Source organism: Penicillium hordei, assembly GCF_028827395.1.
Source record: "Penicillium hordei strain IBT 12815 chromosome Unknown utg000001l_segment0_segment0, whole genome shotgun sequence".
Classification (NCBI taxonomy): Eukaryota; Fungi; Ascomycota; class Eurotiomycetes; order Eurotiales; family Aspergillaceae; genus Penicillium; species Penicillium hordei.
Genome location: NW_026623142.1, coordinates 6,633,262 through 6,647,525, shown reverse-complemented (window position 1 = coordinate 6,647,525; position 14,264 = coordinate 6,633,262). Strand labels below are relative to the sequence as shown.

Here is a 14,264-nt window from a genome sequence, read left to right as displayed (position 1 = left end):
CGCTTGCCGCATCCTTACTCTTATTGTCTAACCTTTTGTGTGTGTTTTTTTCCTTCTCTCGCCGGTTGGTGATATGGCGTCTGGGTCATTTAACATAATGGTCATTGCATGGCCGATGACCGTGAATATGTGGAGTTATTTACTTTACTTCTTTTTTTTTTTTTCATTTTCCTGTTTCTATTTGATTCTTCTCATGTGTTCTAAGACAATGTGTTAGCCCGATGTGTATTTACCATGGCTTTGATGTCTTATGAGTGATGACCTGTACTTCTGGTATGGCAGTGTAATAATTTATTTCTACTTTATTCTTTCTACTTGACTTGTCTCTTGCAATTTATCCCTTGGTCCTTGGATAATGTATGATTGCTCTTTGATAAGAACCACAGTTCGCTCACATGCCTTTCGCATGAGCGCCTTTCCTTGTCGTTCTTCCTCTTCCTCTCTTCTTTTTTTTTCCCCTCCTCTCTTTCGCATCATCCCCTTCCTACGATCTGAATCAAGCCAGGAACAATGCGTGTTGCGTTGCTATTTCCTAAGGCAACCACTTTAACTTGGCTGGGAGAATTTCGCAAGCCCGTTCTAGCAATGGGGCTCTCATATCCAGCTTTGCTAGCTCTTTAAACTGATGTATCTGTCTTATATCAAATAGCTAGTGCTTTCCGGAACAGCACCTCAGATCGTCCAAAGTTTGCACTATCAAGTATTTTCTACACATTTCTACACATATTATAATTAAAACGGAAAAGAGAAGAGAGGAAATCAAGTAGGTAGATCTGATAGCGCTGGGCTCATTTGTCCCCTTGAGAGAAAAAAAAAGTTCATCTTTCGAGTCAGAAGGCTACTTCTTCAAGGCAATCTTTTTGAACTCGGCAGTGGTGTCCTTGATGGCCACTTCAACAGGAAGTCGCTCCATTGAACTGGCCCCGTAGAAGCCATGCACACCCTGCACCCTATCCAACACGAATTTCGCATCTTCCGGAGCTGCAATAGGCCCGCCATGACACAGCACAATGATATCCTTATTGATTCGCACCGCTGCATCCCGAATTGCCTGAATCTCCTCAACACATTTTTCCAACGTCTTCCCAGTCTTCGCCCCAATCAGTCCGGAAGTAGTCAAACCCATATGTGCAACCAGGATATCCGCCCCAGCCTTCGTCATAGCCTCAGCATCCTCGATATTGAAAACATAAGGCGTGGTCAACATATCCAATGCAGCCGCCTGCCGCACCATCTCTACCTCTTTCTCATACCCCATCCCCGTCTCCTCCAAGTTAGCACGGAAGTTGCCATCGATCAGTCCCACCGTAGGGAAATTCTGCACTCCGCCAAATCCCAAATCCCGCAGCTGCTTCAGGAACCGCGGGATGTGCTTGAATGGGTCCGTACCGCAGACACCCGCGATCACGGGGATATTCTGAACGATAGGGATGACTTCGGCGGCCATTTCGACCACTACTTCGTTGGCGTTGCTGTACGGCATCAGCCCCGCGAGACTTCCGCACCCCGCCATGCGGAACCGACCGCTGTTGTATATGATGACTAGGTCTGCGCCACCGGCCTCGACCGATTTTGCGGTTAGACCGATGCCTAATGGTAGATTATTAGTTATTTGATCGGTGGGAAGCTAAGAGGGACAGGTCAGACCGAGTACGTACCGGCTCCGGCTCCAACGATGGGTTTCCCGGCTTCGATTTGACGGCGTAGGTTGGCGAGAATCTCGCTGCGAGAGGTGGGTGGTGCCATAGTCGAAGAAATGGAGATTTGTAGTTGGATTAATTGTATATGCAGTCAAAATGGGAGAAATATTCTTCTCTCGTCTCACTTAGATTTATCAATTATATGATTTCATCGTACTTCTCGCAAGGCGGGGCGGATTTATGGAGAGCGGACAGCGGAGATACGCTTCAAACGCGGAAACCGCGGATATAAAGAACAGGAACCAGATCACTCTCTTTCGTTTCTGACAGGAAATCATCGAAGCAGGAATTGCTGGATCTAACGGTCCTAGGTTCTCAAATCCTCCTGGATTAAGGAGTGCCAATACATTGAATACCGGAGGATGAATACTTGAACATTCTATGTACTATCTCTCCTATAAACCCATGTATCTACATATGGAGGACTGCATGTTCTCAGGTGAAGACTGTCATCTTGGATTGCCACTTGGGCAGCCAACAAGTAAATGTGTTATACCATGTCATAGTCTTGATTTCATGCAATTCCGAACCCGCTGATCCAAATATGCAATTTATCCTAATCGGTGCGGATCAAGATGTAGTTCCCATTGAATTCATAATCAGATCCCACTGGTCCCAATCCATGTCCACCGGGTTGATCCATTGCTGCGGCTCAATCTGCCGAACCAGGCTGGGAAAACCGACACTCTCCAAGGATGATATATGGCCATTACTAAGATCCACTGGCTGGCTGAGGGGATTCATCTGGCTATTTGACTTGGCGCCTTGGAACTACATGCCGACTTCCACAAACTGCCCCAGTTCACGCCCTTCTACTGGTATATCCGTGGCCGGGGTGCTTTTCACGCTTTCCATGCCGCATTCGTCTTGGTACTTACCCTTTCTATGGAGCCCCAAGAACCCTGTACACCGAATGTGGCGCGGCTGCTGGATGAGTGCCATTCTCGGCTCGAGGCGTCAAAGGCGCAAAGTCAGCTGTGCACCCGGACAGCAACGATTCTCGGCCAGATGCTGTAAGTTGCCTACTACGCATAGCATGTGTTTTCTTAACTGTGAAGAATGAGAACCAGATGATGGGCGAAACTCAGAAGATTGGTATGAACAATCGATGAGCTGCCCCCAAGTATTGAGGCATAACTCTGCTCCAATGTGTCTAACTCGACTCGGATGGCCGCGTCCAGACGTTAGAGGGTTGTTGGATTGTCCGGCTGTGAAGCTAGACCGGGGTCACAGATCTCCGAGGATATCTGAAAGAGGCGTGATTTTCGAATCGGATACCGGCTTCGACAATATCCAAGGAAAATGTGGCCGGATCAACGTGACAACCGATCGAGAGCGCTAGGTGATAAACCAGCCCCAGAAGAGTCCATGTTTGGCCATGGCTGTGGTGTATCCCATAGATAAAAGTTAGTAGTGCCTGCAGTGTAGAGATGTTATGTCACCAGAGATAGCGATCTGCTTCGAGGCATTTCATCGCAGCGGTGTAATACCGCTCCGAAAGTTCTGTCACTCGATCCCAAGGGGTAGGTTTGCGGCTGAGAGTCCCAAGCAAAGGGCTGTCATTTTCCAGTGTGAGGACAGCTGTGCCTAGGATAGTAAAGAGGAGAGCAAGCCATGCTAGCGAAGCCTGATTTGGATCTTTTGAAAATTGATCATACCGTTCGTGAAACGTAGGGCTATGTAAGATAGGAAAAAGCTATTTTTTGTTTCATTTCAGTCACACTTTTATGATACCGGGAGTTAGAAAACCTACGGGCGCAATTGACTTGAGATATAGATCCTTTAACTGGTTGCAGTACTCCGTCGGGGGGAGTTTTGCTAAAAGATTATGTCTGTTTTCAACATCATGCTCACCGAAAGGAAATGGTCCGTTGGGCGTGTCAATCATGGCACTCTCCTGGCTTGAAAAGGGACCCTCCTGAGAGACTCGATGGAATATACGCCGGCCAGAGGTAACAGGGAGGGAGCGCACGTGTCCTGAGGCGGATGGAATGAGGGTGCTCGTTGCAAACGCAGTCGCTGGCTCTGATCTCTGCCTCCCTTCTACCTCGGGGTCCAATTGGGGGACATGTAACGGAGGTGGCACTGCGTCTTGTGTTTCTTCTTGCTCTGTTTCTTCTTGCTCTGTTTCTTCTTGCTCTATTTCATTTTGCTTGTTCTTTGCATGCAACAACTGCTCCAACTTCTCTATGCGAGCTACCAGATCTGCATGGGGCTCTCCGGCGACACCCTGATATCGTGGTTGGACCGGGGTATCAGAGGACGACGAGCGATTTTCCAATGACCGAGCCTATAGCCAAAACTGCTACGGCTGCGGCTGTGAGGGTATCCGGGGGTTTCCCCCAGTACTATAGACACACTGCTCTAGAGGAACACGACGTCGTATGCAAGTGCCGCAAGCGGGGCCGTCCCGAGGACATCGGATCTTGCGAGCTCGGCACGGCTCACAGGAGATCGGAAGACGCTGACGTGTATGGTGAGCGGACATAGGGATATCCGCGCCAATGGATAGCTAAGAATGTACAATATGATGCTTGGGGATTCGGATGCACGAGATTGCAGCCGAGGGCGGAGATATTCAAAGAAGGCGGGGATAATTTCCAAACTTGTTTTTCGGCCACCATGACAACATCACAAATGATCCTAATGCGAGGCACCAGCTTATATGTCACAGCTTAGTAAAATCAACACATGGCTAGCTTATTCTGTAAATACTTTATAGTCTTCCAGCTACCATGCCACATATCATTCTTCTGGGGACCCTCGACACCAAGCTTGCAGAGACTCTACCTCTACAACCAGCTGCAGCAGAATGCCACCCGCTTCGCGACGCCCTTAGAGATTACCTTGATTGACTGCGGTCGTCAAGCCATTACGCACGATGCTATCACCATAGGCCACATTGACCTACTATCCAAATATGCATCCGGCGACAGCACTGGGATATTGACTCAGTCCCGGGAACAAGTGATTGAACTCCTCATCAGCTGCGTTAGTAAGTGTATCACCGAATTACTGCAAACGACAGAGATCCACGGAATCATCGGCGCGGGTGGTAGTGGAGGAACCAATCTCATCACCGCCGTAATGAGAAAGGCTGCACCTCTTGGCCTGCCCAAACTAGTCGTCAGCACAGTCGCATCCGGGGATACTGGGCCAGTAATAGGCGAATGCGATATCACTTTGATGTACTCGGTCGTGGACATCGCGGGCACCAATCGGCTCCTCCGCGAAGTGCTGGGGAATGCAGCCGGCGCCATGGTCGGCATGGCATCGACATATCAACATAGGCTGGCTGAGCGCCGGACCCAGACTGCACAAGACAAGCAGCGAGAAGAGAAGAAGACACGAGTCGGTATTACTATGTTCGGTGTGACCACCCCATGTGTGGATCGGACAACTATTCTGTAGAGGTCTATGTGTTTCATGCTACTGGTCATGGGGGGAAGGCTCTGGAACGATTGGTAGAGGAAGGCCGTCTAGACGCCATCTTGGACATTACAACGATCGAGATCTGCGATCTCATTGCCGGCGGGACTATGAGTTGCGAAAACAGCTGACTGGAGAGGACACTCAAGCGCGGAATACCCAATATCATTTCCGTTGGAGTTACGGACATGGTCAACTTTGGTCCGGCCGACACGGTGCCATTTCAATACCGTGACCGCAAGCTGCTGGCCCATAATCCGAATATAACCCTGATGCGAACTTCTGCGGCAGAATGTCGGGAAGTCGGGGAGTTCATTCTCGACAAACTAGACCGGTTTACGCAGCACCCAAGTATGGTTGAGGTGTGGCTTCCTCGGGGAGGAGTGAGTAGCGTCGGGACAGTAGGGTCAGCATTTGCAGATACTGACTCCGATGCCGCCCTTGCTGATACTCTACATTCTGGGCTAAAGGGCAGCGGAATCCGAGTGGTATCGGATGAGCGAGATATAAATGATGATGGATTTACACTTGACATTGCGGATCGGCTTATGGATCTCGTGGCGCAGCACTCTTGCAGTGCCGCAGCAAGCTAGACAGGTCATCTGCTGGCTATCAGAAAAGCAGTGTATGTAGTAGGTAGGAATTTATAATAGATCATTATTCCCTATAACTTTCGCCCGCGAAAGCCTGAGAGGCTAGTACGTTTAAATTATGTATAGGACCTCTAGGGCTGTTTTCCGGCTTATGCCACGGTCCAAGGTTACGGGGAGTATCAAGGAGCTTATCTTTGTTTTCCTTTGCCTTTGCTCTTCTTACTCTTTACTACAAGTGATGCCTAATAGGTTGCATTGGCCAATCCCTGAATTTTATAGTTGTGCTGACCTCATCCATTCCGTTTTAGGAAAAGTCTCTAGGCTGTCCCATGGAATCCAAACAGTCAGAATCTCATCTGCAGCCTCAGACGAACCTCGGGATTTCTCTTTGTATTGGATTCTCCTTTTCCTGTTGCACACTATACAAGTACAACTTGTTCTTCTATTCAATGTTTTATATCTCAATTTAAGATTTTCTTGCCTTGTTTTATCACGGGAATGTTCCACCTCTGGTTTTGCCACCCTCGTCATCTCCCCAACCTAAGCTGCAGCTCCTTTCAGTGCTGTCAACCATGCCGATGTCGGTTCATCCGTGATCATCAGCGCTAGTCAGATCATATGGAAAGCTGGTATCCTGCATGCTGCGAGCCTTTGCCCTGTGATCCAGAACCCTGTTTGCGTTGGCCAGGCTACATTGGTTGATGAGCTGCTGAAAAATTGTCCTCCACTTCAGTACAGTTGCTCTGTACTGTAGACACCCAACCTCTATCGTGACCCAATTATCGAAGCTGTTACAATGGATCCGCCCATGATCCCGACACCTGGCACAGCGGCCTCCCGACCGCCTCGTTCCTCGCATTTGTCTAGCCCAAGCAAACGTCCACAGCGCACCGATTACCCACCCTCTGCTGATAACAACGCTAGCTATGGCCCAATGAGCGGCGGTCGGGCCCCAGGGACTGGTGCAGTACCCGTCTCCGAGGCTACGCCGGCCAACAAGACCCGCTTCGAACCCCCCGCCGATAATGCTGCCGGTAAACCCTCCAAGTCCTCTAAACGCAAAAAGAACCGCAATCGCAAACGTCGCAACCGACACCAGTCTTTTATTCCACCTAGTCAGGAGGAATCTCATGATATTCTTGGGGAAACTTCGGATGCTGGAGGTATCAGAGATCTAATGGAGGCCGATCGGCCAACTTCGAGGGACAAGTCGTTCTTCAAATTAGGGCGCAATCAGAGTAACACAAGCTTGGAGAGTGATGCACTGTTAGATCATCGGTAAGATCTCGTGATATTGAGTTATCTCGAAGCTTGAGATGGATACTGATTTTTCTCGCCGAGCAGGGACCAACCTTTGATGCGACCTCGTCGTGACAGTCGCCTTGCATCATCATTCCGCCCGAGCTCCCTAACATCCAATGTCTTCCGATCGAACGATGGGCAACCTCGCAGCACCCCTAGGGGAGGACGGAGCCAACAACATCACGTGGGTGATAGTGACGAAGAGGATGCCAATGATCGGACACCATTGATGCGGCCAGGTTCAGGGCACACGCCTGGCCATAATCGTTATGGAACAGACAATCGCCCGAGTTTATTCTCATCGCGTGCTCGACAGTCCTCTACGCAAACTATATCCTCGGGATGTTCACCAAAGGACGATCGCAGCCCGCTCTATTCTCCCACTGTAGAGCGAGACTACGATATAAACAACCCACCGTCAATTCCTGGGTCTCCAAAGCTGGGCCCAGAGATGAATTACGACGATGCTGTGGTAACAGGAGCTGACTGGGACTTCTCAATGGCTCGGTCAATGGAGAATCACAGGGATTCTTTGAATGCCCTCAACGACGCGCTGATCGACATAGACGGAAATGGACTGCATCCACATTCCGCACCATCCTCTTCACCTGGGTCGCCCCTGCTCTCTCCACAACAAGAAATGCGGCGACGCCGAACGGTGGCAGTACCAGCACAGGAAGATGTGTGCTTTCCTACCGAAACAATATCCGAATTGGGAGATGAGGGACCAAGGCAAATACGAGATGAAGCAGGTGAGCGTCGACGGCGTAGACATCGGCGATGGCCCGATCTCTCTGCTCTGGAAGAATGGAGCCGCGAGGAGAAAGAGGATCGCAATGGAGATCTTCGAGTCAAAAGGATCAGCGAGCCTATGCTCATTGAAGGCCGATTGCGCCCTCGGTATACAGGTTGGCGACGCGAAGAGGATGAGGCGCCTTATCGGTTCACATATTTCAACGAGGAATTCCCGAGCACCATTCATGCCCAAACCATTTCCGAGTTGGTACAACCAGGTGGTAGCTTCCGCGATTTGTTTATTCCAGATCCACCCGAATTGGAGGACTCCTCGGAAGATGAGGACGAGGAAGAGGAATCTTTCATGGAGAATCCAGCTTTCAATAATTCAACCCATCCCGCCAGCAAGTCAACATATCAGACGGACAACCAAAGTCAAGGGCAAGGCCATCAAACAAACGTCAGTCCTTACATGACAGCTCAGACCGTTGTTCCAAATGGGAAAACTACAAGTGATCTTATGAGCGGCCATGCTCCTCCTGTCAGAGGGGCCGAGCGTTTATCTGTTATCAGTGAAGGACGACCAGATTCCCACCGAGAGCCTTCGCCCGCACCTTCAAACACCCCATTTAACAACACCCTTAACCCGAAACCTAAACGGTATGGTCCGCGGCCGACTTTCTGGCTAGATGTTCTCTCTCCAACAGATGCAGAGATGCGTACGATTGCCAAAGCGTTCGGAATTCACGCGCTGACGGCAGAGGACATCATGATGCAAGAAGCTCGAGAGAAAGTCGAGTTGTTCCGCAGCTACTATTTCGTCAACTACCGCACTTTTGAGCAGGATAAGAACAGCGAGGACTATCTCGAGCCAGTGAATATGTATGTGGTAGTTTTCCGCGAAGGCGTGATATCCTTCCATTTCTCGCAAACACCTCATCCAGCCAATGTACGGCGGCGTATCCGCCAACTGATGGATTACCTGATCCTCAGCTCAGACTGGATTTCATACGCACTGATTGATGACATTACCGACGTCTTCGGCCCGCTGATCCAAGCGATTGAGGACGAGGTCGATGAGATCGACGAGATGATCATGCAAATGCACTCTTCCAGCAAGGAGGTGTCGTCCAATGACAGTGTGCTTCCTTCATTTGCACCAGGAGAGATGCTCCGGCGAGTGGGAGAATGCCGCAAGAAGGTCATGGGACTGTATCGACTTCTCAGCAATAAGGCTGATGTAGTCAAGGGGTTTGCCAAGCGTTGCAATGAGCAGTGGGAGGTTGCACCCAAGTCAGAGATTGGTCTGTACTTAGGTGACATTCAGGATCACATTATGACGATGACGGGTAACCTAACGCACTACGAAACGTATGGTTATTACCTATGTTCCAGGTTACTCTTACCAAAGGTTGCAGAAATCGCTGACTGTGTCTTCCAGAATTCTTTCCCGCGCACACTCCAACTATCTCGCGCAGATCAACATCCTCATGAATGAGCGCCAGGAACATACTGCCGATGTGCTGGGTAAGCTGACTGTTCTTGGTACGATTGTCCTACCGATGAACATCATCTGCGGTATGTGGGGGATGAACGTTAAGGTACCGGGTCAGGAAATCGATAGCCTGACATGGTTCTGGTGCAGTATGTCTTCCTTTTTTTCCTTTCCAGGTTATATGCTAATACTTCATAGTTACTGCCGGACTATGCGTATTTGCATTTGTATCTGTTTGGACCGCCAAAAGAGTCTACAAAATTGTATAGTAGTACAATGTCCACTTTTCAGTCAATTGGATCGATACCCAGGGTTTTAGTTTGGTTGTTTGCTCGGTTAATTTAGGAACCTGGCGGGGTTCTTCATTTTGGTTTCTGGCTCTGGCTCTGAATACTCGGCGTGTTGGTCTTTGGATTTGATGATATACGGATGATATACGAAGCATGTGTTCCTCTTTGTTGCATTTTGGAGATTATCTTGGTATACATATTGGCTACAGATTAGATAGAACTGTATATTAATTAATCCCTGTTTTCTTCTAGGATATTTACTAGTCTTACACTCTAGTGATCTGTACCTACTGGGAGTCTTTGATCACTACTGTTTTAGTGGCGTTCAGGATTCTTTGTCCTCTTAGTAAGAACAAAGACAACAAGAATGCTGAAACCCTTCGAAAAGTGACCCTAAACATAGACAATCCGAATTATAATCGACTATTCGAGGTCGAGGTCAAAGAAAAAAAAAAAAAAAAAAACAGCCTATCTTTACTGCTGTACATTGTAGTTGTAGTGTAGTATGAATTGTATACAAAAGAGGCCGTGGCAAGATGAAGTCATTGTATTTCCCTTACATAGGTAATTAATTATTCCCTGCACGCTGCACGTTTTATTACCATTCATTACCAATTTTGGCGTCACCCACTGGTCATCCAACCCCAGTGAATACAAAATCCAAGTTACTTCATCTTTTGGTTTCTCTTCCAAGACTCATCTCCTCTGCTTTTTCGATTTCACTTTTCAACTTCTTCCCTCTCCTTTGATTACACATTTACATTCTTTCCCGAAATCTTCCACTGGATTCTAGACCATCCGTGTGCTCCCCTGCAGTGACCCCCTCTCTTGACGTGGACCCCGATCATTGGCCTCTGCCACAAACCTGACCCTCTCTGTCAGCCACTTTTCACCGAGGTTTTGGTCACCGACTTCTCCTGCACATTTGGCAGTCCAGGACGCCACTCCAGAACAACGTAAAACCAGTCAAGCCAAAACGTTGAGCCGGATCGGCGGGTCTCCATTTGCCCTAAATCCGCCAACCAAATCTTGTCATCTTCAATTCCTTCGTTCTAGGCCTTGTTTTTGTCCTTCCCGGCAACAAAGCACAACGGCACAAGTGATGTGTAGGCTCGTTGCGCTACGCTGAACCTGGCCCACTTGGTGTTCTAAACAATCTCCATCTCTCTCCAGTTTCCCAAACCCCTGCACCTGCTGCAGCCATTTTTCGCTTGTGCGTTTCTGTACAGATTCCGATTTCGGCAACAGCATGTGGTCATCGGCTATTCGTTCTGTTGTACCATCGCATGTGTAACGACCCGTATTCTGCGCAACATCCCATTCGATCCTCGTGATATCTCATTCGCTCTTACCAACAACAACTCACTTCTTCACCGTCAAGCTTTCCCTGTCTAGGCGCCGTGCCTTACTTTTTCTGCTTACCCTTTTGGGCCCTGTGTCTGCCCAACTACCTGGCTACCTCTCGGGTCTCCTGACTTGTCTACGTTGTGCCAGTCCATTCTGACTCGACAGTGACCATGGCTGCGGAGTCCGAGAGGCCGCCTCACCTTAACGGCACCTCTAGTCGATCCAGAGCGCCGAAGGATGTAGAGGCGGCGTCAGACCTTGCGCATCGATCGACCAGCGGAAATAGCATGATGGAACGATCCATCGTTACGTCCCAGACTCAACCCATGTCTCAGGTCCCTAAACTTTTTCCCAATCCTCCTACCGCTTCCGCTCCCGCGTCTGCTACGAACTCCGCTGTTTCCTCCCGCGAACCCTCCCCGGTCCGACACTCCTCACGAGCCTACAATCCTTCTTCGCCCAGCCGGGTATCTTCAGACTCACGGAAGACTAGCCAAGACCAATCCAGTCCGACCCGTCACTCCACCGGCTTGACATCTGGCCCACCTACAAACTCACCAGCACCGAATCTTCAACGTTCCTCGTCTTCTCCTGTCAGATCCCTTGTACTCTCTGCTCCTATCGACTCGGCCAATGTTCCCGGTCCGGAAAAGTCCAATATGCCATCATGGGCCGCGAACCGTCGCACGGAGCTGGATTCGACACTTCCGAATACTTCGCATAAACGATCTTCATTGCCGTTGGAGGATTTCACACCCAAACCAGACCGAAATACAACCCGGACTGTCGCTAGAGGCGTCGGTGGGCAAGGGCCCTCCCTAGAAACTGTTGAGGAGATGGCAAGCAATCCCTCTACCCCGTCCAGTGACACTCCTACCAAGCCGGTGATCCCGGAGGAGTCACGATTGCACCGGATCGATGAAGACCCGACTCCACGTGCTCCGCCTCAAACTTTAGGGAGTGGCAGTGACAGTGGTGAGAATCGGAGTTCAGAACCAAAGGAAGAGGCTCGCTCACAGGTGTCTGGTGCGGCCAAACCACCCAAAACACTCATGTCACAGCGATCGACAACATCACTCAGTGCTGGTGCTCGGGGCAAGCCTGCTGACGGCTCAGTTCGCAACATGATTGTGGAAACAGAGACCGTCAGTTCGATACCGCAAGTTTCCATGGGAGTGGGAAATGGTGAGCGAGGTAGCGCTTCCCGCGTAGACCAGGGTACACTTCGCATGAAGCCTTCCAATGAGACGATTCGTCCGCGCAAAGAAAAGAAAAAGAACCGTCGACCCAATGCCCTGCTTACAGCAGGCCCCGTGACAAGCAAAGCAGACATCTTTGAGGCTAGAGTGGCCAATGCAGTAGATGAGGCTGATGTTTCGGACTCCGACGAGACTTTCGTTTACGACTCGAACCCGCCTGATCCATACCCTTCCCGACCACCCCGGTATCATTCTCGGACTCCTAGTGCGACCTCTATGGCGAGTCAAGCGGACCAGATGTCTAGTCGTACCCGAGGATTGCGGGATTCTTCTCACGGTGTGACAGGCAAACGCAGCATGAAGTTTACCAACGCCAACCTTTACAACAACAGCAGCATAGATGGCGATGGTGTCGAGGCTGATATGGCTTCGCGTGCCTCTAGAACTGATGGAAGTGGAACCATTACTCCCCGGCATCATAATTTGGGCCGCCTTCATGGACGCAACGGCGTGCACCCAAATCTTTTCGACAACGACACCGCAACCTCACAGAGTCAATCTCAAAAGTCTCCGCGCCATTTCATCGGTAATAGCTATAGGCATTCACGTCACAGCAATACTCGGTTGTCTCCCAACTACAGAACTATTAGCGGTTCCAAGAAGGGTAACGAGCTTCACAGCTATGACTACGAGGCAGAGGGTGCAGACGATGAACGTACACCGTTGGTAGGCACACCACGTACAATCCACAGTCGGAATGGTCGGCGGCCCAACAGTGCAAGCTTGCGGCAGATGGAGTACATGGCGCAGCGGGAACGCGGGGTTTTCGCTCGATTCGGTTCATGCGCTATTATCTTCCTTATGTTGTTGATTGTCGCTGGTGGTGCCACCTCATTCATCATTGCGGTAACCCAACCCCTTCTCGATGTGCAAGTTATTGCGATTCAAAACGTGCTGGCTTCGGAACAGGAAATCATGTTGGATTTGAACGTGCAGGCCGTCAATCCGAACTTGTTCCCTGTGACCATTGACGACACCGATGTCAACATATTCGCAAAGAGTCGCTTTGTTGGAACCGACAAGCTTTGGCGTGAGCATGGTGATCTGGATAATTTCCCACGCGTGGAGCAAAGCCGACGTCGCTGGCAGTTGTCACAAGCCGTGAAGTGCCTGGGCAATGTGAACTGTATCAAGGAAGCCATGCCTAGCCACTCTGACCCACACACCAACGATGGAGTCGACAAGGGTACCGACCCCCCAACCGATCCAGAAGGTGACCCGCGGTCAATGTTGCTTGGCCGGGTGTTCCACTTCGATTCCCCACTGTCTTTCGAGTCATCTCCTTGGAATCATTTGACTTCCAGCTCCAAAGGACAGATCCGCCTAGCCCGGCCAGGAAACAAAACTGAGGCTGGAGGCACAGAGCGCTGGGAGCGAGTCCTCCAACACCCCTTTGAGCTGACTGTCCGTGGCATCATCAAATACCAGCTCCCACTCAGCTCTCGCTACCTCTCGGCATCTGTTAGCTCTAGCATCAAGGTGGTGCCTGATACCGATGACAACGATCCAGAGCAAAAATCTCCGAGCAACGGCACAGTGCAGATTTCTGTACCACAAAAAAACGCAGCATCCATTCGCCTTCCACTCGATACTCGGTCCACCGGATCAGTGAATTCGAGACGACCTTTTACGGCATAACAAATTTAGCGATAGATCGATATCATTGACTTACGACAGCCCTGTTTTCTCTTAATTATCTTTTATTTTATTTTTTTCACTTCATGTAACGCGACGAAAAGCAAAGAGCCTATTGCCTTTGGCGGCCCACTCTGCATACATCATACAGATACGCAGTATGGCCCCTATCTTTCCTTGAGACTTCTTTCCGCAATATACCCTATTTGCAATTTTCGTCTTTTTGCGCTCGCCTTGGACAGTTCTATCACGGATCAACTCCGTATGGTCCTTGTTATCCTTTTTCGTCTTCTCTCTTGTCTTTTAACAAAACGATCTCGGATATGGCTTTTTCTTTTGCTGGCGATTTCCTTCCTTGAAATGGATGCAATATCTGCTACATACGCTCCCTCCATTCATTCCTTATACAGCAGCCATCCATGTTTTTTTGACCAGGTTTACTCGAGGTTCTTTCCCATGTCTATTCTTGGTGCGAAGCA

The 14,264-nt window shown here is 49.7% G+C and overlaps 5 protein-coding genes across 5 annotated transcripts; 3 read left to right on the top strand and 2 right to left on the bottom strand.

Annotated features, from left to right (window-relative positions):
- Window positions 1-838: 838 nt before the first annotated feature.
- Window positions 839-1,746, bottom strand: N7537_002536 (TIM-barrel enzyme family protein; the record flags this gene model as incomplete). Its single annotated transcript, XM_056893594.1, has 2 exons — window positions 839-1,590; window positions 1,659-1,746. The coding sequence occupies 2 exons, from the start codon at window positions 1,744-1,746 to the stop codon at window positions 839-841; spliced, it is 840 nt and encodes a 279-aa protein (XP_056758589.1).
- Window positions 1,747-2,916: 1,170 nt separating this feature from the next.
- On the bottom strand, window positions 2,917-3,741 carry N7537_002535 (fungal specific transcription factor domain-containing protein; the record flags this gene model as incomplete). Its single annotated transcript, XM_056893593.1, has 4 exons — window positions 2,917-3,082; window positions 3,143-3,327; window positions 3,359-3,376; window positions 3,454-3,741. Coding segments are annotated over 4 exons (657 nt in total), but the record flags the coding sequence as incomplete, so codon positions are not given.
- A 239-nt stretch (window positions 3,742-3,980) lies between these two features.
- On the top strand, window positions 3,981-5,722 carry N7537_002534 (uncharacterized protein; the record flags this gene model as incomplete). Its single annotated transcript, XM_056893592.1, has 4 exons — window positions 3,981-4,176; window positions 4,423-5,055; window positions 5,112-5,243; window positions 5,310-5,722. 4 exons carry the CDS (start codon window positions 3,981-3,983, stop codon window positions 5,720-5,722), a joined length of 1,374 nt encoding a protein of 457 aa, XP_056758587.1.
- A 796-nt stretch (window positions 5,723-6,518) lies between these two features.
- Window positions 6,519-9,523, top strand: N7537_002533 (magnesium transporter CorA family protein; the record flags this gene model as incomplete). Its single annotated transcript, XM_056893591.1, has 4 exons — window positions 6,519-7,000; window positions 7,067-9,130; window positions 9,201-9,403; window positions 9,453-9,523. The coding sequence occupies 4 exons, from the start codon at window positions 6,519-6,521 to the stop codon at window positions 9,521-9,523; spliced, it is 2,820 nt and encodes a 939-aa protein (XP_056758586.1).
- A 1,538-nt stretch (window positions 9,524-11,061) lies between these two features.
- Window positions 11,062-13,788, top strand: N7537_002532 (putative phospholipid metabolism enzyme regulator; the record flags this gene model as incomplete). The annotated part of the gene is made up of 1 exon (XM_056893590.1): window positions 11,062-13,788. One exon carries the CDS (start codon window positions 11,062-11,064, stop codon window positions 13,786-13,788), a length of 2,727 nt encoding a protein of 908 aa, XP_056758585.1.
- Window positions 13,789-14,264: the final 476 nt, after the last annotated feature.